At 34.9% G+C, this 25,603-nt stretch overlaps 1 protein-coding gene across 5 annotated transcripts in view; it reads right to left on the reverse strand.

Annotated features, from left to right (window-relative positions):
• The window catches only part of FSTL5 (follistatin like 5), a 688,483-nt gene that overhangs the window by 24,229 nt on the left and 638,651 nt on the right, over positions 1-25,603 (reverse strand). For all 5 annotated transcript variants that reach the window (XM_059066275.2, XM_059066276.2, XM_067035457.1 and 2 more), the window contains 2 exons: positions 22,935-23,042; positions 18,701-18,825 (listed from right to left, as the gene is read on the reverse strand). In XM_059066275.2, the coding sequence (XP_058922258.1) occupies positions 18,701-18,825; positions 22,935-23,042 (233 nt within the window). The remainder of the gene's footprint in view (positions 1-18,700; positions 18,826-22,934; positions 23,043-25,603) is intronic.

The following is a 25,603-nucleotide window of genomic DNA, read 5'->3' on the forward strand; positions in this document are numbered from 1 at the left end:
TTTTTCTCACGTTTATTTAGGACCAGTGGCCTGTAAATGACAGTGTGAGTAAAAATGGCGAAGGCAAACAATTCCCTTTTGAGGTCCTACCGCATCGAGGCTGTTCAGAGTGAGACTAGCAGGCATGGCGTGGATGCAAAAGTTGCCTCAATAAGGAGAACGGAGATTCATCAGAGGCAAGAAGGGTAAAGAAAAATGCTGGCGGAGGTCTGTGGATGGAAGGAACTTTAAATAGCTCAAATAGCTGTCTATAAAAGTGAAATAACATCAAGGCATATGAGGTGATTTTCTGCCTCTAAGTCCATCTGGCCATCTGATATTTGTCACATTTGTCTTTAAGTGGGCCAAAGTCTATATTTACTTTTTTTTTCAATGTTCATAATGTACAACTTTGACTTAGAAATAAGTGAGCAGCTCCTTGTACTGAATGCATTGGTTGGGAAAATGAATATACCATTCAAAAAAAGCATTTTATCTAAAATCTTTCATATGGTGCCTTTTAATTGCCCTTTTATCTCTTGCTGACGATAAAGAAAATAGGTTGCCCAATTAGCATCTTATACGGCTATACAATGGTAATTTTACAATGTCCTATGAAAAAAATATTCATTACAGTCTAAAAAACACCAGGGATTATTTTTCAGTTCTCCAATTCATAAATCTAAATGAACAAAAGATAACTATCGAATTAAAATATATCATTACTGAACAAAGATTCAAAAGTAAAATTAAATTGATGGATCTATGTAATGAATTAACTACTATAATCCAGATGCTTGAACTTTTTACAGAATATTTAATTATCATATATGAAGCACTGTTCTGAAAGAGATAAGCATTCTACTCTGATATAATAGATTAGAAACAAAAATCTATTTTATAGTCATTCCTTTCTCTCATACATGAAATGTATTCTTTCTAAAGTTTATGCTAGTAACTTTTGATAGTACAAATATTGTTGATCACAGAGTATTGAACACACAGGCAGCTATGAAGGAAGCTCTCAGATGATGAGAGAAATGAGGAAATGGCTAGGCTTGTTTTCTACTGGAAATGATTTAAGCATTGAAAACACCAGAACATAGCACGATCCAATTATTATTGAACACACCTTATAATCAATATAACTTAATTGATTCCATGTCCTGTAATATAATATGCTATTTTTTTTGCAGATTAACAGTGGACATATATCCAAAAATGTTCCATAAAACACGTTTCAGAAATATATCTGATCAAATAATAGTTTCAACATCTCTCCACAAAACAGAACAAGAAAAGGTTAGTAGTTAAACCAAGTACAGGCAAACCGTAAACAGAGGTCAGTGTGAGTATATGTGTGTTGGAGGAGTGAGTAGGTTGGGGGCTTGGAGCGCCATCAGCAGAACCAAGTGTTTAAAAACACTCAGACACAGCATTCAAACAAGACTATGTCCATATGTATCCCCGTTCCAAAATGTAATAGCAGTGTGACATGGAGAAAGTCATTTAATTTCTCTGTGTCTCTCTTTCTTAGTTCATGAAATGGAACTCGTATGGTTGCTATGATTAATAATAGGTTAAAACATACCGAGGATAAAACATTGCCTTGCATAATTAAACATTAATGAAGATCAATTATTTGTGAAGTGATTTAAAGAATATATGACAACTGATAGGGCAAAGGCACCAATGCATTAGAACATGTGACAACCTGTGTACACCGCTTAATACAAGCCCTGATAATTTAATACACACACATCTGTGCATATGTAAAATATATGTACATACAGGGTAAATTGAAACCAACTGACACTTTCAAATTTGTATTACTCAAAAATTAGGTTAGACATGCACTGAGCTGCAGAGGTTGCCTTTCGTGCATCTAAGGATTGTGTCAGGAAAGTTCTCCAAGTAATGGCCAGAGTGAGTTGGCGCAGGTATGTATATATCCTGTAAGTGATTGAAGATTATTGCCGTATTCAGAAGCTGCAGGTCCTCACAGACACAGATAATGTCAAACGGTACAATGACTGCTCATATTATTAGTCTTGGAGAAGAATAAGATGGCTCTGCAGGTCATCTCACAACGATAAGGTTACTTTTTCTTCTATTTTTCCTTTTTAAGTAGAAAAAAAGAATAGCTACATATTCCAGAGGACACACTGAAAACAAGCATGTCATCGTTGAACATGTAAGTGATTCACCAACATACAGATCTTTGCTCCATCCATTTTTTTGCAGAGAACACAGTGAGAATGACTGCATATCTGGACGCCTTGATAACGTATGTTTTCTTTCTCCCTCCACCTACAGAAAGTCTCTGATGACCTCATTTTCCAACAGAATGGGGTTCTGTCTTGTTTTCCTCATGCCGTTCTGAGTTTTCTAATGAACATCTTCTGTGCTGGTGATTTATTCATTTTGTTCAAAACACTGACCTCCTTCTGGACCTGCCAGATATCATATCTTCTTGCCTTAACCACATTTTCCTTTCAGCCTTGAGGAAATAAAGGTCTCTATCATGTCTGTGATTTCAGCCACGAATGGTGTTTTATTTTCAGGGTTCTGAGATGATTTACACTATAGGATTGACGTTTACAGTGGTGCACATTGATCATAACACAAGTAGCTGTGAGAAATTATGTTTTCATTTGTTTGGGGTATATACTGATATTCCTAGTAAACTGAGTAATACATTTTGAGAGTGTTCAAGCTTTTACTGGCTTGATACTAATTAGGTAATAAGAATACAGATTTACCATTGACTACTTTGATAGTGACATTTCAAAAAGTTCTCCAGTAGAATCCGCCTGCCGATGCAGGAGACACGGGTTCGTGCCCTGGTCCGGGAAGATCCCACATGCCGCGGAGCAACTAAGCCCGTGAGCCATGGCCGCTGAGCCTGTGCGTCCGGAGCCTGTGCTCCGCAACGGGAGAGGCCACAACAGTGAGAGGCCCGCATACCGCAAAAAAAAAAAAAAAAAAAAAAAAAAAAAAAAGTTCTCCAGTAATCCAATCCATTTGACAGGTATTTATCTAGAATTCTTCCAAGTCATCTTTGTTACAGAATTTTTTTTTCTCTAAATTTTTCTGGCTAAAGATAAGGCCCTCAACAGAGCTCATCACAGGAGCTGTGTGAAGCATCATTGCTCAAGATTGACCAAAAATCTATTCTTGGTTTTGAGCCTCCTCCTGTATCCTGTTTGCTGAAGAATATGATTTGATCTCTGTACAGAACCAATATTAAAATTTCAAATTAAAATAAACAACACCTCCTGAGTTTTATAAGTTCTTTAGTAAATATACCAAATGTCAACTGCAGATGGCTTTGTTCTTCATTGTGTTACAATCTCATAAATTCCACCTTTAAAAAGAATTACACTTTTTGGAAAAATATTAGTCACGGAGTGAGTAGGGTTCTATCTTACTTATAAACCTTACTAATTATTCAACATTCCTGTCAAGTAAGTTGATACTAAATTGAAACTGAGAAGCCTAAAGAAATATGCACTCCAATATACATTGTTTTGAACTAGAAAAACAATTCACCGAGTAAATGTCTCTAGAGCATTTTCAGAACGGCATGAAAGACTTAATCTCAAACAAACAATCTAGGAGATTTATAATGAAATCTACCAGAGAGAGAGGAAAAAAAAAATACAGTCTTTAAACCATAGAAGAATTACAATATTCCCAGGTTTCAAGGTCTTGTTCTATCACAAGTTTCAATCAAATCCTAAATGACATAAACATTTCCCTTGGAGGAAAGTCCTAGTGAGTTTTCTCTTCTTAGCACTTAGAGAAGATGTGGATTTATGCAAGCTGTAGAGATGGATGACCAGATTGAATAAGAAAATAGTCTCATCTATAACTGTCGTAACTTAAGGAACTCTGAGAAAACTTCTGCAGATGGCAATCTCATAGGTTCGGTGTTACCTTGAGCTGACTCAAGTCATCCGGATATCTTGAACTGGGCTGTCTCCATACCATGTTACACAAGTGGTTGATAAGTGGTGACTCTCTGTCTCCACAGCACCTAAGGCCACAGGGAAGTTTTCAGCAAACTACAAACTGGGACTTAGCTCAGGGCACTTTTTCTTTTATGAGGAAACACTACGCCAGATAGACACTCAGAGAAACATTACTAAGTTCAGTATTTTTTAACAAATATTTACTGAGTGTTAATTAGTGTAACTGCTATAAGAGATGCTATGACAAAGAAAAATTAATCATCCCAAGGGAAAAAGAAAATAGCATTTGTTAATCACGTATTGCGTGCCAGGAACTGTACAAGATCCTGCAATCAACCAAAATAGTGTGAAGTGAGTAATATGTATATTTTAGACATAAGGAAATTCAATCTCAGACTCTTTCATTTTATAATAAGATATCCAATTCAAACTTTTTTAAACAACAAAAAAATGGAGAGCTCATACAGAGGAAATTCTAAAACCAGCTAATTGTAGCTGAAATTTTCTCTACAGTAATGTAACAATAACTCATTTTTTCCCCTTAATCTATTGGCTCTGCCATCTCCTGTCTTAGTTTCAGATCTAAGCTTCATGTGGTGTGAAAATTACTACTGTAGCTCTAGATCCTCTAAACAAACTACACAAAAATCAGAAGTCTCTTTCTCAAAAGGCCCAGCAAAATGGTTATCATAGGGGTTCTAAGTGGGTTACATGCCCATGTTTGAACTAATGATTGTGGCCAGAGAGAATTCGGGGATCTATTTGTCTAAGCCTTTGTCAGGTGTTCCACCTTGGCAGATAGTAAGTGAAAAAACTTATGCAAAAGTCTGTATCTAAGAAGAGGGCAGGGTGAACCGTTAGCAGACAAACTAATGTGCTTGGAATCACAGTGTAGTAAGTGTGATTCACTAAATTTGAAACTATGTCCTTACAGTTCCAAAGTATGAGTTCTCTCTAAAAAATAATTTTTAATTTTAACTATATATATATATATATATATATATATATCACTATAGGAAAATAAAGCAAAATATATCCTCAATTTCCCGTTGGAACCTGGAATACTGTCTGGCACACAAATAGTTGGTGCTTAATACAACTGTATGGAATAAATAAATAAAATATACTAACACTTGACGTGAGGTTGAATGCCCTTAACAAGAAGTAAATTCTGAGGAGAGTGCTATCATTAAATGACAAAGGAATAGAAAAAGTCGCATGAATTAGAGACTGTTTGAGTTTGGCCAGGAGATTGATACAAATTAAGAGTATCTAAATCAGAGTCAGAAAGAGCACTTTAGACAACATGAATAGTTAGGTGGAAACTGCAAAGTACAGATCTTTCTCAACTTACAGTGGGGCTATGCAGGTAAATCCTGCAAGTCAAAATGCACTGAATACACCTAACCTACTGAACAGCATAGCTTAGCCAGCCAACCTTAAATGGGCTCAGAACACTTACCTTAGCCTACAGTTGGGCAAAATCATCTAACACAGAACCGATTTTATAATAAAGTGTTGAATATCTCAGGTAATTGATTGAATACTATACTGGACATGAAAGAGAGAATGGTTGTCTGGGTGCAGAATGGTTGTGAGTGTCTCGCTTGTTTACCCTCAGTAATGGCGGGGTTAACTGGGAGCCCCAGCATCACAAGAGAGGATCCCACCGTGTACCACCAGCCTGGGAAAAGATCAACATTCGAACTATGGTTTCTACTGAATTCCTATCACTTTCACTCTGTCTAAAGTCAAAAAATCGTAAGTCAAACATTCATAAGTTAGTCTGGATAGGGGTTACTCAGGTTCCCATTGGCTGGACCATAGAATGTCTTAGGATCAGTCTTAGGAGCTAAGCGTCCTGAAGGAGGTGGCTTCAACACAGCCTGGACTTAGTCTGTATGCAATAGAAAATATGTCAAGGTTGTTTTTTTCTTTCTAGTGCAGAGTTGTATCAACACAGCCCTAAAGTTAGGAAAAAGAATCCAGTGGTTCCCTGGTAAATTGAAGTATGGAAAAAATAAGAAGTATGGAGAAATAGTAAAGGGTTAGTTGTATTAGCAAGGTGAGAGGTGAGAGGGATCAACTCAGGGCTGTGTCTAGAGAAAGGAGAAGAGCAGATTAATAAAGAGACATTACAAGTTAGACAAGAGCAAAGAACAAAAAATGAGTGCAGGGTCTGTTAGGACTGTAGACACACCATATTTTTCTCTGTCCTCTCAGAAATCATTTACCTTTTCTTTTTCATACTCAGAGCCTAGTTTATTTCCTTGTTAAACAGAACTTACATTTCCTTACTCCATTTAAACATCTAATAAATTAAATGACTTGTATTTTTGTTTCTGATCTTTTGAAAAGGTGCACAAAATTTTAATGTAACATATATCAATATCATCATGAATGACTTCAAATTTAGATTAAATCAGTTATGAAAAATAAGTATCTATGTCTAATTTGGTATCTTACAAAAATAAGGATGGATGTAAAAGTAATCTTGCAGTGAATCTAAAGGAATCTTGCAGTGGATCTAATGCAACTAGTAGAAACATAATATATTTAGCTGGTCCTCTTATTTATCATTTGTTGGCCTTAAAAATCTTTTTTTATTAAATTTTAATTTTATATTGGACTGTAGTTGATTTACAATGTTGTGTTAGTGGAGAATCAAACTAATCTGAATGATATTAAATACTGTGGTCCCAAGGGGCTAAAGAACTAGTTTCCAGCCGAAGTCTGTGTGAATCTCAAGGACAAGTGACAAATGATGAAAATTCAAAACGTCAAGGGGACTCCAATTAAGGAGATTATAACATATTTTGTAAAAGGTGGCTTTGAGAGGAGACTTGAAGGGTTTGTTAGGTGAACAAGGAAGAAACCAGACATTCTGCAAATAAATGCAGATTGGCAAGAAATGTGTAGGTCTGTAGTGAGGAGTCACGTTTTGCTGTGGCAGAGGTACACAGAAGCGAGGGACGGCAATGTTTCAAAGGTGACATTAGGATAATTTGTAGAGCACACTAGTGGTTAGGTTTTACCCCGAAAGTGAAAAAAGGACTTGAATACTATAATGTATTGAGCGCTAAGACACTGAATTTAGACAGAACTGAGTTTATAGATGGTTCCAACACTTATTAGTTAAGTGATTCACCATATGTAGAATAGGGATAAAAATTTATGTAGCTGCTAGTTTTAAATGAGGCAGTGCATAAAAATTCTTAGCTCACTGTCTGGTAGAGCGTAAATGCCCAGTGTTTCTTAATTACTATTAGTATATTGTAAAATAACCATAGTAATAAGAACAAAAAGTACAACTAAGAGATACAACCTGAAGAGATGTATATGATATAGCAACTCAGACTTGACTTCAGAAAATCAGACTGTAGCTTCTACATTAAAATTTTTAAAAAAAATTATAGGGGAACACTTTAAATGACTATTGTATGTAGGGCAATAGGAAAGTTAGACATTACTGACGAAACTGTTAGACAGTATGAATCAATTTCCTGCATTTCCAGAAATTTTCTCATACCTCGTCCACTTTTCCTTAACATTCTCATTCCTTTATTTCTTGCTAAAATTTGAACTCTTTATTTATTTCTTTCTGTGCATGTCTTAGGAAATCTTCTGGAGTTTATCAAAATAAAAAGAGTGAATATTTTAAAGTTATTTATATTGTAGTCTCACAAGAAAAATTTGAGGTTACTGTTTATATTTCACTTGTATAAATGAATTCCCTGGTGAATTTGAAATTTTAATAATGCCTTTATGAATCAGAAAAATAAATACAATTCATCTCCCTCCTGTAAATCCAAATATTATGGTGGTTCGAAAAGTGTTTTCAAGTGCTTTGAAATTTTAAAAGATGGTAAAATGGATCACCTTGAAATTAAATAAGTGATAGAAGTACCAAAAGGGTTATCAATATATCTTTTTTAAACATATTTATTGGAGTATAATTGCTTTACAATGGTGTGTTTGTTGGCAGGGCACAGATTGGATTCAGGATATAAAAAATGTATTAAATAGGTTAATGTAACTCTAGTTTCATGAGGTCACCAATAATGATGATACCCATAGAGTATATTTCTTAATTCACAGAACATAAAATATTAAATTATAAAAATAATATACATCTCAAATGACTGTTGGCAAGTGGTTTATCTTCTACACTATTTCTATTTATTAAAAAGTCATTTCTGTCCAACAAAATCTCTTTGAATTAGATTTCAGTATTTCCCAGTGTGAATAAAAATTTGGATGGAAGTAGAAGTTTTTTTATGTCAAAAAATGGCAAACAAGTGAAGGCTTATGCAAGAAAACAGGAAGGCATATTCAGTCAATATTAAGATACATGTATCTATGATCTATTAAAATATTTCTTAACATCATCTTTCTACATAAACTAATAATTTCTGTTCAAGCCATTGTCATGTATCAATTAAATGAGTTTGGCCAAGCTTTTTTTAAATTAAAAATTATTCAGGGTTCAAATTACTCTGTGTATTTTATATAAATACAACAAAGTTTTTAAGCAGAATTTAAATAATGTATACTTTAATTAAAAACAAAAGCAATGTTTCCTTTCACTTAAATTGATGAATAATCTTTATTTACATTATTAACGAAAAATATCTAGGTTATTTTAGGATTTTCTTGGCTTAGTTACGTAAATCATCAGCTACTTCCATAGCATATGCAAACTCTGATTCCCTTTTGTTTCAAAGAAACTAAAAGGTATATTTATGTATGCTAAATTACATAAGCATAAAAATAAGTGTCTACATCATGGCAAAAAATGAATTACTATAATTTTACAGTGTTTTTCTTAAAAATCAGTTGTCAGTGAAGAAAAAAATCTATATATTTCATTATTCTCTCCCCCTTCAAAAAAAAAAAAAGGAAAGAAAGGTAACGTTTCCATAGTATTGGAAAAAATTCAGCTAACCTTAGCCTAAACAAATAGAGAGGAGATTTTAAGCATACCTAACCCAACAAGTAGTTTTAAGAGTTATTTAAGGCAACTATCATTTTTATTTCCCCTGAAGCTATTTCTATCCATTTTGTGAAGTCTGTATACCCTATATCACACTGGTGTAAACACCGAAGGATAAAAACCTGGCGCTGTGATGTCTGTTGCCTAGCACTCTTAATATACTCACGGGATTATGGTAAATACGTCTACTCATGACATGACAGATTAGACTTAATAGGAGATTTCTCTATATATCTACTAATGGTAGGTTTTTCCACTACGGTTAAATGTAAAGGCTCTCTGACATCCTTTTCATGTACTTGAGTTTTGCTTGAACCATATCTTAAAGAACTTTAAAACCTGACATGTTGCTGCATAATTGTTTTTCAAGAGATAGAACACTAACATAACAAGTGAGCATCCTTAATTTGAAGGAAAAAAATAAAAGGAATCCATTTGTCTACTTATTCTTTGATTGACCCACACTAATCAATTTCTTTTTCCTACATGGGGAGCCACAGTGAGGCTACAGCTACAGATTTACAACTAAATTAAAATGGTACAAAATATTAACTCAGGCAGATTCACAAGGAATAGTTTTTACAACCTCAAATCACTGTCTAGAGAATATCAGTGCCCCTGATGCTGTCCACCTAAAGAACCCTCACAACGACCACTAATTTTACAACTTTGCTAGGGACTTCCCTGGCGGTCCAGGGGTTAAGACTCCGCGCTTCCACTGCAGGGAGCGCAGGTTCAATCCCTGGTTGGGGAACTAAGATCCCACATGGCACGCAGCGGAGCCAAAAGGAAAAAATAAAGTAAAATAAATTAACTTGCTTATATGGCAAGAAAAAAAGAAAAGAATATGATGTATATATGAAATAAGCATTTTAGCCACATTCACAGAAACTTTCTGAAATGTTCTACTGACTTCTATCATTAATTTACACATGTGTTCTCAAAGATAAAATTATATATTTAATAGCATTGCTTTGTAGAGCTACAGTAGGAGTCTTTCATTCAAAAGGGAGGTTTTTACTGGTATAATACTTGTATTTAAAATTTTAACATTTTAATAAAAAATTTCTTCAAGCAAAATTCATGAATTCATAAAATTAAATGCTATGATAAAAAATATCTTCTTCCTCCAACAGAAAAATAATATATCCACTTCAACATAGAAAGAATTAGAAAGCTCAATATGCATTATTGTTTTCTATACACATTTTATGAGAACTAATATTGCTTTATCTGCTTGGTTCAAAATATCACAGTGTAATCTATTGCATATACATATGAAATAGGTCCTGGCAATGTGCACATTAGATTCCCATAAGAAATTCTTTAAGTTCTCAGGGTGAGCTCTGCCCCCCTCTTGTGAAGTAGTGCATTGTATCATAACTTTTGATGTATTTCTTCATGCAACTTAATTGTCATCTTAGTCTGTTTTTACTACTAAACAGAGAAACCCAAGTAATTTAGGTGGTCATATTGTTTACTCGTTTAGGGTAAAATAAGTTAGACTGACCATTTCCAGCAAAATCCCAAATCATATGTGACAGAGGGGAAACAAGTGTGTGGAAACGTGCTATGTATACACCACAGCTGTCTCCTAAGGAGAAGGCTGCCCTGTGTTTTACTGAACACTGTGGTGAGTTAGCTTAAGGACCTCTGAGGGTAGAAGCAAGAGCTATTTTACTTTGCATAATAAAACTCAGAAGGCAGATCTGCAAAGTAGAGTGTTTCTAAATTACATGTTATTAGTGCTCCATTGATTTCTTCAGTGAGAAATGCCATAGAATGAATCTAGTTAGAGGCTTTTATTAAATCCTAGAGCTTGGCATCTACTAATAATACCTACACAAACTTTTTATTTTATTTTTTTTGTTTTTAAAAAATAATGAAATCCTTATATTTCAAACACAGCTTGCTTTTGAATCCACCCTTATTTCCCATACAACAAAAATATTACATAGCTAATATGGGATAGTAATCTGACCAAGTGAACATTCTGTCAAAAGAGGGGCTGGCATACTTGATACATCCACTTTGGGCTCTTTCCTTACTAGGCTCATATAGAGCCTGTTAATACTGGGCAGAGACCAAGTGGGGAATCAGACAAGATTCTCTAACTCAAGAGATAATGAAGATAACAAACTGAACACACACACACACACACACACACACACACACACACACACACACACACACACACACACCACTAGGCTACAAGCAGTCGGCGATTTTCTGTCTAAGCATTTTACACTCCATGTGCGGGCTGTACCCATATGCTAAAGAAGGTGGGAAGTACTGCTTAAGATAAAAGCAAATCCAGTAACCATAATGAAAAAAGAAGAATGGCATGACAGGTCAAAGCTTGAAAAGTATAATGTGTTTACTTCTTTAGAAATAAGATGAAGAAAGCACGTTATGTAGAAGAAGCTTTGCATCCTTGTAAGAATGCTGGAGGGTTTGCCAACGACGAATTGCATATGCATGAGCATACACACTCTTAAAAGTATATAATTTCTTTAATAAACAATCGATGACTGTCTTGTTTTTTAAGATAGCGCACTAGGCTCTGAGAATTTAGGGAACTGAGAGGTCCTGACAGTCTAGAGTTTGTGTTTTCGTAGAGTGGAGACGGAAGGAAGAAGCTCAGAGAAACTGGAAAAGCGAAGGTCATGGTTTCAGGATTTATAAGTGCTTCACATAAAAATTATTTAAGAGCATAGCTAGACAGAAAAAGTTCCAACTCCTGGGATATTTAAACCCTATTTGTTTGCTAGTTTATTTCTCTGTGGGAGGAATTAGCATATAAGCATGAAGGGAGCAAAAAAATAATTGAACCTCACTGAATTGTGACTTTGCCAGATCTGTATCTAGGAAGCGTGTTTGGAAACAATTTTCATTGCTGCTCATCATCCTGATAATACACTTTTCCTAAAAAGATGTGAAACAACTCATATTTTCAATTTCTGATGTGTTTGGGCTTCAATGTAACCAGATAATTTTGGTGCCCCATCCACCCGGCCTGTCCATGAATCAAGTCACAAGTGCAGAGTTGTCTGGATACATGGCCAGCCATCTATGCAATTTTGCTTTAAGAGATTTGATAAAATATGAGGGAGAATGATATACTTTACTAACTTTCACTTTCACAGAATGTTTATTTTTTCCCTTAGAGAAGCTTTAAGGAAACATATATCAAACCCAATCCCTTCTTAATCATTTTCTTGCTATAACTTATAAAGAAAAAGGAGTGCTAGAGACCTCTCTCCAGAGTACCACGGTGCCCGCTATGCATTATTTCCTCTTTCTTCACCCCTTGAGTGCAACGTAGCCACTGGCCATGCAGGGATGATGGCAGATCTGACCCTGGATAAACCCTTAGCCACTTATTGCCATATCTGATTGCAATCACTCATCGACTTTTGAGGGACCTAAAAGAGTGACTCCAGTTACCACCTTCTTCTTTTCCAGCCCACCCACATTGAAGAATAACACTGAGGTCCTCTTTCCATAAGATTCCTGAACTGTCCAATCTGAGACATTCACTAGAGCCAACTTCACCTCAGGGTATGTGCTAGGGAAGAGAGGAGTATATCAGGCAGAAACTCTTGGAACATTATTTGTTTGCTTATTTGTTTGTTTTGGTTAGCAAGTCAAGTTCAGAAGAAGACAGAGCTGGGAAACTGACATTTTCAGATTTTTATAGAAGTGCCTGCTGCTTTCAAGGTCTCCCTGTCACTGTGATTTACAGATACACTCTATTCAGCTTATTGTTGATCATGTAGTCATTGATTGAAACACACACATGCACACCATCCCAACTATAACCATTAATTTTAAGACACTATGCAATCAACCAATCACCCCTAAAGAAAAATGACAATAATAAAAATATCATTTTACCAACTGCTCCATTTTCCTCTCAAGAAAAAGTACTTTAAAGGTAGATTTCTAGAGAAATGTAACCCAAAGGAACAGGAGAAGTAGTTTGAAATTCTAGACAATAAGATCAAATGTGGTGTCGGGGTGATTTCAAGGGTAGGCAAGCCTTTCAAAACATCTCGGATAGCAATAATGTTACCTAAGTTGCTATCTTCCCTTTCTATATATAGAACTAGTCCTGGGGTAGGTACATAAATCAGAAATGATTGCCTTCTTGTATTTACTACAAACATCCTCTGTGCCAATTTACACTGACCTACTTGAACTGGTTGAGATTAAACTCTAGTTGCACTCCAATTTCAGAGTGGGCAAGAGATGGGAGAGGTGTGATTTACAGATGCTACGAGAGTCAGACTGTAAATACATCTTTTTACATCAACTGACACCTGTTTTCAATTGTATCAAAGGTATTGTTTTGGTCAGTGAAAATTTTAAAGAATTCCTATTTATAGCCTTAAATAGCCCAAATGTTAGCTGTGCCCTTGTATTTAGGTAAAAATATCTTGACGGTAATATTTTTTCTTACCTTCCAGCTGTTTTTATTCATGACAACTCGAAACCTCTAAGAAAGACTTCTGCTAATTTTTGTATTTGTTGTAGCATTACTTTCTGGCCTTCTCAGTGTCTTGCACTAAAGCTTTATCAAATTTCCCTGCTCTGAACCACATGGGTTCCTTCTAATTCTCACTTTCATCCCCCCTACTACCAAAAATAAACCATCTGTGGGAGAATTATCTACGATTTTTCGAGGGAGGTCCAGTGGAATTGTTTCTTCACTCATTCCTTGACTACCTGCTACCCGTGTTTCTCTTCCTATTCTATTTTCCTCACCATTCCAATCTTCATACAGAAATTTTAAAAAATATGGTAACATGAAAAATTACTGCCAATCCTATTATTTTTCACTTCTTATAGGCAAATTCTAGTAGCACCTGCACAGAAAGTTGTAATCTTTACGTATATTACAAGAAACTGACATTAAAATTTTTCTCTTTAAAATGGTGCCAAAAGTAAAACACAATCAATTACGTAAATGTCTGTTCTTTTTGAGATTTGATCTTTAACCCAACCATTGTAACACAAACATTTTTCTGAAAAAAATAAACTTATTTTTAAATTTCTGGCTAATTAAAAAATTGATAACAAAAATCATTAAATTCTCATGCACTGGCCATATCATAAAAATTTTAAGAGCAGTAGAAGTATAATATTATTCAAATATATTTATGTACATGTAATGATATAATAACAATTCTTTGGATTCAATTATGAGTAAAATAATGAAATATTTTGCTTTATATTTGTAGAACACTTTTGATTAAAAAGATAATGCATTATTTCAATTTCTATGACATTAAATAGATATAATTGACTCTTCTGAGAATTACACGTGCATTTTTATTTTTAATAGTCTCTTTTAGTTTTACCTATCTGGATATTTTTGTACATAGAAGAAGATAAAATTATAAATTAAAATTCTTCATATAAGGAATTTATATTTCTCAGGTCATTATAAAACACTCCTTTTGTAATGCATAATCTCTTCAACTTTAGAACTATGATTCATGATTTATTAATGACTTGTTGAAATTTAAGGTTTTTTCAAGAAAATTTTCTATTAACTGCCAATCTGAAAAATGTCTGTTTAATATACATTGCCAGTTAACTGAATGCACAATGAGTTATTAATGTGAAAAATACATCATTTATTACATATTCAATGACCTATTTTAGTTTAAAAAAATGTAAGATATAAAATGTTTTATTCTTACTTAAAAGCAAAAAGGCATATAATTGTACAGTGATTTAAATCAATGTAGTTCAATCAGCATCAGAAAACCATTTGTGTTATTAACTAAATTTCAAGTAATTTATATTTTCTCTAAATATTTAGGGGGAGGATTAGCCAACTCACACTCAGATGTATTAAAAATATCTAATACGGAGTTTTAATAACCTTCAAAAAATAAACTCTGAATCAATAAGTATTAATCAGTCCCTTTCAGAAGCTCAGGAACTATGGGGGAGACAGGAGTGTAATATACCCTCTCTCATCTTCCAGGAAGTTTAGTTTAGTTAAACTTTAGAGACCAACACTTTAGAGACCATTTTGATTTAGATCAAACATATGTTGCGTTGGTGAGTCTGTTTGAGCTCAGCCTAAGGCTCAGGTAATCTATTGTCTAAAGAGAAGGAATGTGTAAATATCAATAAAACCCAAAGAAGTTATTTTCATTAATAAGCTCTTATGCTATAGTATAAAATAGAAATAATGGTATGTGGCCTGGACTGTGTCACATGGAACGGGATGGAATTCAGCTGAGGAGCTGAATGAATGGGTGGTACCAGGCCATCATTCTCAGGCATTTTTTAAGTGAAAATTAATCTCCTGAAATTCAAATTCCTCAGGACACTCAGAAAGGTACCTACATTAGGCTCTGAATAATTTCTGCAGGGCTGAGAACTTCAAACTGTCTTAAAAAGTGAAATAATGATTCACATTTTTTTTTTTTTTTTTTTTTGCGGTATGCGGGCCTCTCACCGCTGTGGCCTCTCCTGTTGCGGAGCGCAGGCTCTGGACGCGCAGGCCTAGCGGCCATGGCTCACAGGCTTAGTTGCTCCGCGGCATGTGGGATCTTCCCGGACCGGGGCACGAACCCGTGTCCCCTGCATCGGCAGGCGGACTCTCAACCACTGCGCCACCAGGGAAGCCCAACACATTATTTTTAAATAATGATTTAAAAATAAAATCCAAATAATGATTGATTAGTTTTTTTAAGCTACAAGTTTATCTTTCAGTATAGATGTGAAGTAATTTTGTTTCTCTTAAATTCTTCAGTTTTGATTTACATTACAGACTAAACAAACCTGAAAATTATAGATAACAGAAAAAAAATAAGAAACCAAGCAGAGAGAAAAACAAAAAAAAAAACTTTTGGCAAAACTGTAGCTAATTGCAGGGTAGCCCTTTCTCCAGTGTAGATTATGAGTAGTTTCGACACTACTATTATGGGCAGCTTAATTTTCAAACATTATGTTACTCCAGTCCCTAGGAAGAAATGAAGTAAGCTGGCTTAAGTCACATTTGCCAAGGGCAAATGGTGCTGCTGGGGCATTCAGGCTGAGTTCTGTCTGACAGGAGATGTAAGTCCTTCTTCCTATTTACTGTTTCCACACACACCATTCCTGTGTGCTTGATGCTGTGCTGGCGACCTGTCAGATCTCGTGTTAGATGCTGAGAAATCAGGTACATAAGAAATACCTTCTTCCCTCAATGCTATGTAGTCTGGTTTAGGAAAGAGTGTAACACTTCCTTCTTTATTAACATTCTTGTGAGGAACATGAATTAAGTGCCTACCAGTTTTGAGGCACTAAGGATATAAAATTCTGACGCACGTCCAGAAGTTTTTCAGACACAGGAGATATAAATTATTTGAAATGAGAGGGTAGCAATCTGAGAGAAATGCAGATTAGTGTGACGAGGGGTCAGAGGAAGAAAACTAATATTAATTAAATGCATATTATGTGTCAGACCTTCTGCCTGGCCTGGAATATACACTCAACACAATAGTCAGAAAATAGTCTCAAATTCTGTTAAAGACAATTCTTAAAAAGAGCAATCTCAGGACACAAGCCACAATTAGGTAGGAAAAAATGTTCCATGCATTGCTAAGAGAAAAGACCATATCTACCCTTCAGGTTTTCCTGATGTGGAAAAGATCCCCATTACGTTAAAAATACTTTTCATATTTAACAGTTTCGTTTTGGAAATGCGTGCTAATTTTTACTCTTACTTTTCACTTTAGCAGTGGGGATAATTACTGTGAAATGTAACAGGAATTATGATGATCATTCACATTCATTAAAATGGGACTCTATATGCTGGTAGAATTCCTATAATTTAATATAGAATTCTGGCAAGTATTGGTAAAGCACCTATGCATTTGACTATATATCCCTAAAAGAAATAAAGACATTTAAAAATATCCTCAAGCATACTTTTCAGTGTTTCTCACAATATATAGAAATAACTGAAATAAAATTTTGCCTTATATGTGTTCACATTATTTGCATGTTCCTCTAATCATTATTAACTCCAACTTCAGCTATGTAGTAATCATTTTGACCCTCAAGAGATGTTATGTTCTGACAGCATATTATACAATACACACAAGCCCAGAATCACACATGGTATTCACGGCATCCAGACAAAGTTAAACTCCTGCCTCTAGTAGTGGTTTTACCCTAATAATCCAATTTACTTGTTATAGGGGAAAAGAAATACCCCAAATGGTATACTATTAACCATATGTGTCATAGATATAGGAATTTTGACCCAAATAATTGTGTTAATAGTGCATTTAAAAAATAATAAGCAAAGTTGATAATAGTATATTAAATACAGTAATAGGGAAGAGGAGAATGAGATAAATAAAAGCTAATGTTACATATTAAATTATTTATCAGTAATAATTTATCAGTAACTTGAAAATAACAAAAAGATATCTATTAAACATAACACTCAATGCCAATTAAATACATTTTTATCCTCAACAGATAAGTATAAGAACATTATATATTTTTCAGATATCACCTCAAGAGGGGCCATTTTCAGTTTCTCTGTTGATTTCTTCAGTCTCTTAACTATTATAGTGCTTGCACTCAGACCTAAAGATTATTACTTTAATGCAAATGCAAGTACTTTGCAAAGATGCTGCATTTTCAATAAGTTCTACTTATTTTCCATAAAAACATTGTGAGAGTATATAATTTTTAATAACTTTATTGCTGAGCATATAATAGCTGTTCTGAAAATAATAATCAGTTGCTTGACAAATATATTAAACTCTTTGAAAACATATACTTGGCTGTCCAAAGAACCGTTTCTATATCATATCTTGACTGTGAGCCCCAATTCTAATTTATGAATCTCCCTTTTTATTTTTGCTAGTTGAATTTTTCACTCTTTAAGAATTCTTACAACTCCAACTTTTAGACAAGATAATTTTCACGTTAATTCAAGGGAAACAAATATACACAAGAACCAATAATAATGGCTCATATAACATATCTGAAGCAGTTTCCTCCCATCCAAATTCCCTTGAAATAGAGAATAAAATATTAGTTTGGTTCAGATTCACTAACATTGCTAAGCAATACTTTAAATACTTCAATAAATTATCAAGAGACATAGTATTAGAAATTGTGAATATCCAAAGTCTCCCCCTGTTAAGTATTTAAACCACTTCTGTGAACCTTTAGAGTGATGTCATTAGGAGTTACTACTTTTTTACCTCTTGTGAACACATAGAGAGACATAACACGCCCACACATTTTCTCAAAGTGCCGATCTCACACATTTCATTTCAACTTACTATACTCCCTGATTCAATGTTATATTCATTTCTTTATGGGAAAAGCAATACAAGAATGTTCTTATAATATGTTGAATAGATTTTGATGCGAGTGGCCCTCTTCTCTGAAAGGAACTCAGGCCAAGTTCGAACATCAGCATTTTGCAAAAGCCTAATCCGAAGACCTTAAGAGCAATTTGCCAAAATATTAACCAAAAGATTGATTTTAAAATGCAAGCATACCTTTATAGATTCACTTCTCAATTACACATAAAAGGGAAGAGAAGACAGGAAATTCATCACTAATGTTGCTCAATAAAAGTTCATCAAGCGGACGAGACAGAGCTACAGTACAACTATGTGTATATTTGTGGTACAACTGAATTTGCCTTTTGGTGACTTCCCGGGGCTCTCTACCAAGATTAGAGAGAGAGCTACAAGTCAATGCTCGTCTGAGCACTCACCTCACGTGGCTGATGAGGAGGGAGGCGGTGGGAATGAAGAAGTCATCCGCTCGGTCGAACTGCTTTCCCACGGGCTGGGTGTGGATGGTGTGATGTGGGGCGTCCCCGCTGGCCACGGTTATCACCTAAACACAGCACCGCGGTTAGATCTTGGCCGGGCAGGCCCTTAACGGGATCAGAGATGAAATAAATCTCTGGCGGTTGTTTGCACAGGCTCTTTGTTTTCAACCTCAAAATTAGTACATTGTTAAGCAAACTGCAATTCTGTGTTTGCTTATTTTCAGTGTAAAAGTTTCTAAAAGAAAAAAGTGGGAAATATCTTTTTCTTGAACAATTTCTGCCTAAAAGATAAAATAAATATACATAAAGGTAACTTCTGCATTATAAACATGCTATTGCTATAATAAGAAATATGAAAGCAAGCGTACACATGACGTAAATGAGATGCTGGCTTTCTTTTCTTTCTTCCTCTTCCCTCCCTCTCTTTCTCTCTCTCCCCCTTCCTTCCTTCTTTCCTTCCGTCCTTCCATCCATCCTTCATAACTTGATTGAGGAATAAATGACATATTTTAAAAAACCCTCCCCCTCCTATACAACAGAGTTGTAAACATAGGACAGAAAAGTCTAAAATATATCATTTGAAATATTTTTGCTCTTAGAAATCTTAGAAGAGATTACATATTTTAAAAATTTCCCTTTTATAAATTGAAAATTTGAGTAAGTTTTAATCAAAGAGGTCTCTTCTAACTATTCATCATTAATTGGTTTTTAAAACTTTCATAGTTCATTGAAGAAAAGATCACTACATTTAAGCTCTTTTATCCCTTATATCCCATTTTGCATGAAATTCTATCAGTTCTTTCTTTTGATTTCTCATACCTTCACAGCTGTCCTATTGTCCCTGCTGCACAACCATTGTTCTGTGTTAGCTTTTTAAAGTATTTTCCTGCCTTTATTTTACCCCTTTTAAATCCTTTCTACATATGGGCACCAAATCAAACTTCTTAAACTTTTGACTGCCTGAGTTAAATAGACTTTCTTCCCTCAAAACTGAGTGTCTTCCTTTGGTTTTTAGGACAGAAGGAGATAGCATTTTTAGTTTTAGATTTTTTTTTACCCTAAAAAGTTAATTTTTGTTCATTGCAATGAGCATAATTTCATTGAGTTACATTGGGAATTGCCAAGTTCAAGAAAATAGAGTAATTATTATAATAGTCAAGAAAGGCTCAGTCATGTTACAGTCACAAACCAAAACAAAGCATAAACAAATCTTTACTTCTTTACTACTTACTTCTTTATTTTTTAATAATAAATATTTTTGTTTCATACCTCTTACTTTCCTAGAGGGCTTTGGCAGGATATCTATTGTTTTTAGTGTTTTTAATTGCATTTTCCATGCGGAAAGAGCAGCCAACTACCGTGAATGTTTCCATTCATGAAAGACCTCTTTTGCCAAAACTAATCATATGGTCTCACCCAACCAAAAGAAGCACCCCCCGCCCCCCACCGCCACCATGTGCCCAGAGGAAGAGAGAACCAAAGTATGTGATAACGCTTTAAAGACACTCTACCTATTTTATTAACGAGTAACAGTGAGAAAATCTTCGCTGGATTTTAGCCATTCATAATTATGCCTATAAGACTTTAATAAAACTCAACAGGGGTAATAACAATGGAACTCTCCAAATTTTCTTCCCTTCAGATTGTACAGAGGTACATAATTCTCAAGCTGCATGTACGTGTATTTGCAATTAATAATAATACTTAGACTGACAGCAATAATAATACTTACTGAGAGCTTGCTATGGGCCAGGTAACTTTAAACAACACTATAATGCGTGTATTGCATCCCAAATTTACTGAAGCAAAAATATTTCACGCCACTGAAGGCAGATTAACTGGACCTCTCTTCTGCGCTTGGCACCGCCCTAGGTCTTAAAAAATACAAAGCCACTTCCCCAGTTCCCTTCAGTCTGGACTTTGATGGGTTGAGGTCCTTATCGCTGCTGGAATTGAGCAGGGAGTGGTGAATTGCCAGGCTCGGTACTGAGCTCACTGAAGGACACAGATTGATCTGTGGTGCACCACAATCAATAAGCCCAATCTTGCAACAATTCTGAACTCATTTCTAACAGCATCCTGCTGGCCTGTCTTTATGTGATGCCTGCTGCAAACCCAGAGCTGCTACCTCCCACTGTCACCCCATCTGGCTGGGTCCTACTTCCTGGCCAATGGAAGAACGCAAGGACTTTATTCCAAGTTGTTTCCTGGGGATATTTTCTTCTCTAATTGTTGTGCGTTTACAAGACATTACATACATACAGGTTGCAAAACTGTGCAGATGACAGACTAATGAGTTTTAGATTTTTACAGAATTTCTTAAGCTTTCATAAGACATAAGTGCCCTTTAAAAAGAAAAACATACTATGATAAATATTCAGACTTCATCTGAGAGCACTAGATGGAAAATCACTGTCTTAAATACATAAAATTATGACAGTTTATGGATATTAATTAAGTAATTATAAATGTCACAGAAAATAATATTGATTTCATAATCGACAAAGATGTACAGATATAATTACACTCAACAGGAAAACACAAAGGAGGGCTTTCAGAGTCTTGATAAAATGTTTTGCACCTTTAAGGGTAAGAGAGTTCCATTATAAGATATAACACATTAGGGCTAAAAATTACTTCCTAGCCCTCAAGACCTGGCGTCAATCTCTCTTTCCAGTCTAATCTTTCACCATCATGGCACAGGGACACTCTAGCAAAAATGAGAGCTTGTCCATATTTTTGGTTTCAGTTCAATTTCTAAACAGGAAAATTTGTTCCCCTTTCAAACAAATCCTCAAATCCCATTTCTATCGAAGATATTTTCTGGTAATCCTGTTGGAAGACAATTACCCATAAATATCTTGACGTTTCCACAGAGTCAGGTCTGTCTGAGCAAAAAAGTACGCCACCTTGGTTAAAGGATGCTGGTGCAGCAAAAATGCCTTTGGAAGCTAGAGATAGAGTATTTCTCCTGAGAGATTTAGAGACTTAATTCCTCTGAGCCAATTACTGAGGTGCCAGGGTACTAACCTTCCCCTCCTCTCCTTGGAGAAGATTTGCATACTTTCCAGACTAATAATCTCTTCTCTCTCACATGAGATAGTGGGTTGAGGTGCCAGCAGCCTAAAATAACTTAGAGACACATGATTCCAGGCTCCTCCTGCAGTAGGACTGTGCTGGTCATGAAGGGTGACACTAGCCTCTCACCACATCACCCCATAGGGGTTGGGGCCAGAGAATAAATACTAAAAGGGGACATGGGTAAGAAACGGTCTGTTCTCTAATCCAGAGACCCCGTGTTTCCTATCAGTCTGTTTATCATCTATGACCTATCTATCTATCTATCAATCTATCGCCTATTTATCATCTATCTGTCTTATACATACATAAATACACATACACTCTTCATGTAAATAAGTCTTGCTTATGTCGTATTTTAAGAGTAATTCTCAGTTCTTACATTTTATTTTATATTTTCAGATGTGAAACTTACCTTTCACTTCCACTCACCAAGTATTTTAAAAATTCACTAAATCTTTTTAACATAATTTTTATTAGACATTCAGAGAAAAAGAACCTGTTTTTAGATGGCTGGACAACGTGTGGGAAGTTTCTCAGCAACTCTACAGATAGTCACTGTCAAAATGTGTAATATGTATTTATACATCCATCTGTCAATTTCTCATGTAAACAATTTCAAAACATAAGCAAACTTCACAAAAATGACAGTACATATTCCCAATTAGAAATGAACCTGCTCTCAGATAGTAAAGTCCTATGTGTTTGGAGATCACTGGGGACTTGCTTTGAGACTCTGTCTAACTCTCCTGGTCTCTACCTCACAGGACCCACCCTCCAGGCCCCATTTAAAAGAGATGGAAACAAGAAAATTCTCATGAAAATTCGAGGGAGGTAGGAAACGTAAATCATAATATTTTTTTCTTAATGGCTTCAGCTTTGTCATCATAGGTTGTTCTTTTTGCATATAAATCTAATGTTCGGAACGTCTGAGCTAAAATATTTTCCAAGCAAAAAAGTACTTGAGAATCAACATTTTTTCCCTTACTGTGAAAATCTAGGTGGAAGAATATCATTGTTAAACGGTTATGTGACCAATTAGACATTGAAAGGTTTAAAGATCATTATTTTCTCAAATATACTGAAATGTACTTACCTGTAGTGTTGGAGAAGTCTTTTCCATGGTACCCCAGCTTAGCACCCACACCTGATCATGTGATTTGTCGTAGTGTAATTTCACAGGGACGGGGTCTGTGCTTACTGCCTGTAATAGATAGAAGTTGAAAAAGTTTTCAGACCGAAATATTAGTTTAAAACTAGGCCAAAAATTATAGAAAAATCCAAGAGTTTAGACGTCAGATTAAAAATGTATGTTGCCAATTATCTAATTTTCTAAACCTTTATTTGATTAATTTGGAAATATGATACTTTACTCAAATATATTTTTGCACAATTTTACATAGTCTTACATTCATTCGTAATGAATGAATGCAATTTGTGTTTAATGGAGAATCTATTTAGAAACTCAAGATATATATGATTAACATGTGCATTTTAATCAACTGTTGAGTACAGGTAAGAACTATATTTATACTATTAGATTTTTCTATCCCACTGCTGGTTATGGGATTTGACCATTTATAATGCTAAAATGCCAACAATCTGATATACGGTTGTAACTCTAATAACAGATTACCTAATTTAGTTTCCTTAATGAGAAGTCTAAAGCCACAGAAAAAGAAGAAGCAATTTTTTGTATCGTACTTGATATGGTAAAAGTATTTTTCTGCTAATATTTATAATATCTAGCATTTACTGAAAACAAAACTTCCAAAACACACATTGCTTCCAGAAAGTTATTTCACTCACCTTAATTCCAAGCTATTTATATCATAAGCTGATACCTTTTTGAAGTAATTTCCTGTAATATTAATAGTTACACATTTTCTAATTTAATAACATAGAACAAATTGTTTTCAATAAAACAACCTTTATCCAATATTGAAAACATTTCTTTCCAAGCTCTATTGAATATCCTTAGAGAATTTCCCAAGTCCTAGTTTATAATATAATTCTCTTCTCAGTGGATTAAATGTAAACTATAGCTGTAGTTGAATATATAGAGATTCATATTTTAACTAACACTTTGGCAATTTAGTCTTACTAAAATATTTCTTTTTGGAAATCTTGCCCTGTATTTTATCTATTTAAAATTCTCAACATTCTTGGATTAGAATTAATTACTGGATTTCCGAAAAGACCTATTTAAGCATTTCTGTATTAGTTTCCTCACCCCTTTCTTTCTGGCTAGCAGAGCCACAATAACATTTTGGGTTCAGGTGGGCAGTGATGTTCTCAGGGAAGGCAGCCCCCCTGAGGACCAGCAGAGATTTAAGCCTTTGACAAGTGTGAAATTCCCCAGACTCTCGAGGTGAGGGGTAGTCACATGGCATATCCTCGTTTACACATTGTGAAGATTAAGGTGATGAACGATTTCTGAGAGCGAAGTATTTCCATCGAAAGAGACAGTATCAGGAGGAAATGTCCACACATCACACTTTCTCCTTCTTCCTGCTTTGAATGCTGTCAGATGAGGATATGAAGCCTCAATTTCTAAAGCCATTTTGAGGTCATGAAACAATAAGCTTAAGAAGGAAAAACCACCACTTTGAGGATTTAGCAGGAGAAATATGAAAGGAGACTGAATTCTCCATGATAGTCTTGAACTGCTGCACAAACCTAGAATAAGTATCCTGAGACTTGATGTTATTTGGGATAACTATATGATCCTATTGCTTGAGGAATAGCTGGTCTGGTATCTGGTGAATCGTACTCAAGTGAATGCCAGATGTTTCATTTAGATTCTTCATGTACTGATCAATAATTTCAACGGGTATATAGCAAAAGAGCCATCATTAATCATTACACTAATAACAAAGCAGTAAGATTCCTTTGATTTTTCATATTTTTCCCTTTATATGTTAAACCTGATCTATGTATGATTATAATAGCCTATTTTGCATGCAACTTAAAATGGAATAATCTTTAGACATTTAAAATGTTAAAGATGAAATAATTCAATAGGCAACAAAAGCAGCAATAACAAAAAGACCTCATTGTTAATCAATTGTTAGGACATGGTTATAAAAATAGCAAAGATCCTTAGATAACTTTATAAAGTAGGGAACAATTTGAATAAAAATTTTCAGTTTGCCAGCTCTCATAAATTTCTTTTCGTTTGGCCCTTTGTAAATATTATCTTGTAAGGACATACCACAATCCATAGGTTCTGTTAATGTCCCCATAAAATGTGATAAGAAAATGGAGACACTTATCTTAGCAGCAGTCATCCAGCCAGTGAACAGCAAGCCTGGGATTTGGGTCTGTGTTCTTTCCCAAAGTGGGAACCTCGCTACCTATGAAAGACCATTCCTCCTAGTTGACAGTTTCATTCCTGACAATGTGTGGATATGTTGCCCTCTTATTTATGCTTCATAGATAAGAAACATTCTTTTGGGTTTTTTTCTTTTGGAGGGTGAAGAGAAACCCATGGGACCCAAGTATATGCAGTATCATTTGTATAAACAGTACAATCCCAGAGGACAATCACTGAGAGGCAGTATACAACATGCTTATGGAGCATGTATTCTGAAGCTGACTTCAAATCTTAGTGTCTTCACTTAAATTTAAATAACAATAATAACAACTTGGGAACTTACTAACACTTTCTGTGGCTCAGTTTCCTTTATAATAAAATGGAGACAGTGATAACACCTACTTCAAAGGGTCGCTGTAAATATTGGGTGAGGTAGTAAATAGAAAGTG

Source organism: Kogia breviceps, chromosome 6, assembly GCF_026419965.1.
Source record: "Kogia breviceps isolate mKogBre1 chromosome 6, mKogBre1 haplotype 1, whole genome shotgun sequence".
In the NCBI taxonomy this organism is placed as follows: domain Eukaryota; kingdom Metazoa; phylum Chordata; class Mammalia; order Artiodactyla; family Physeteridae; genus Kogia; species Kogia breviceps.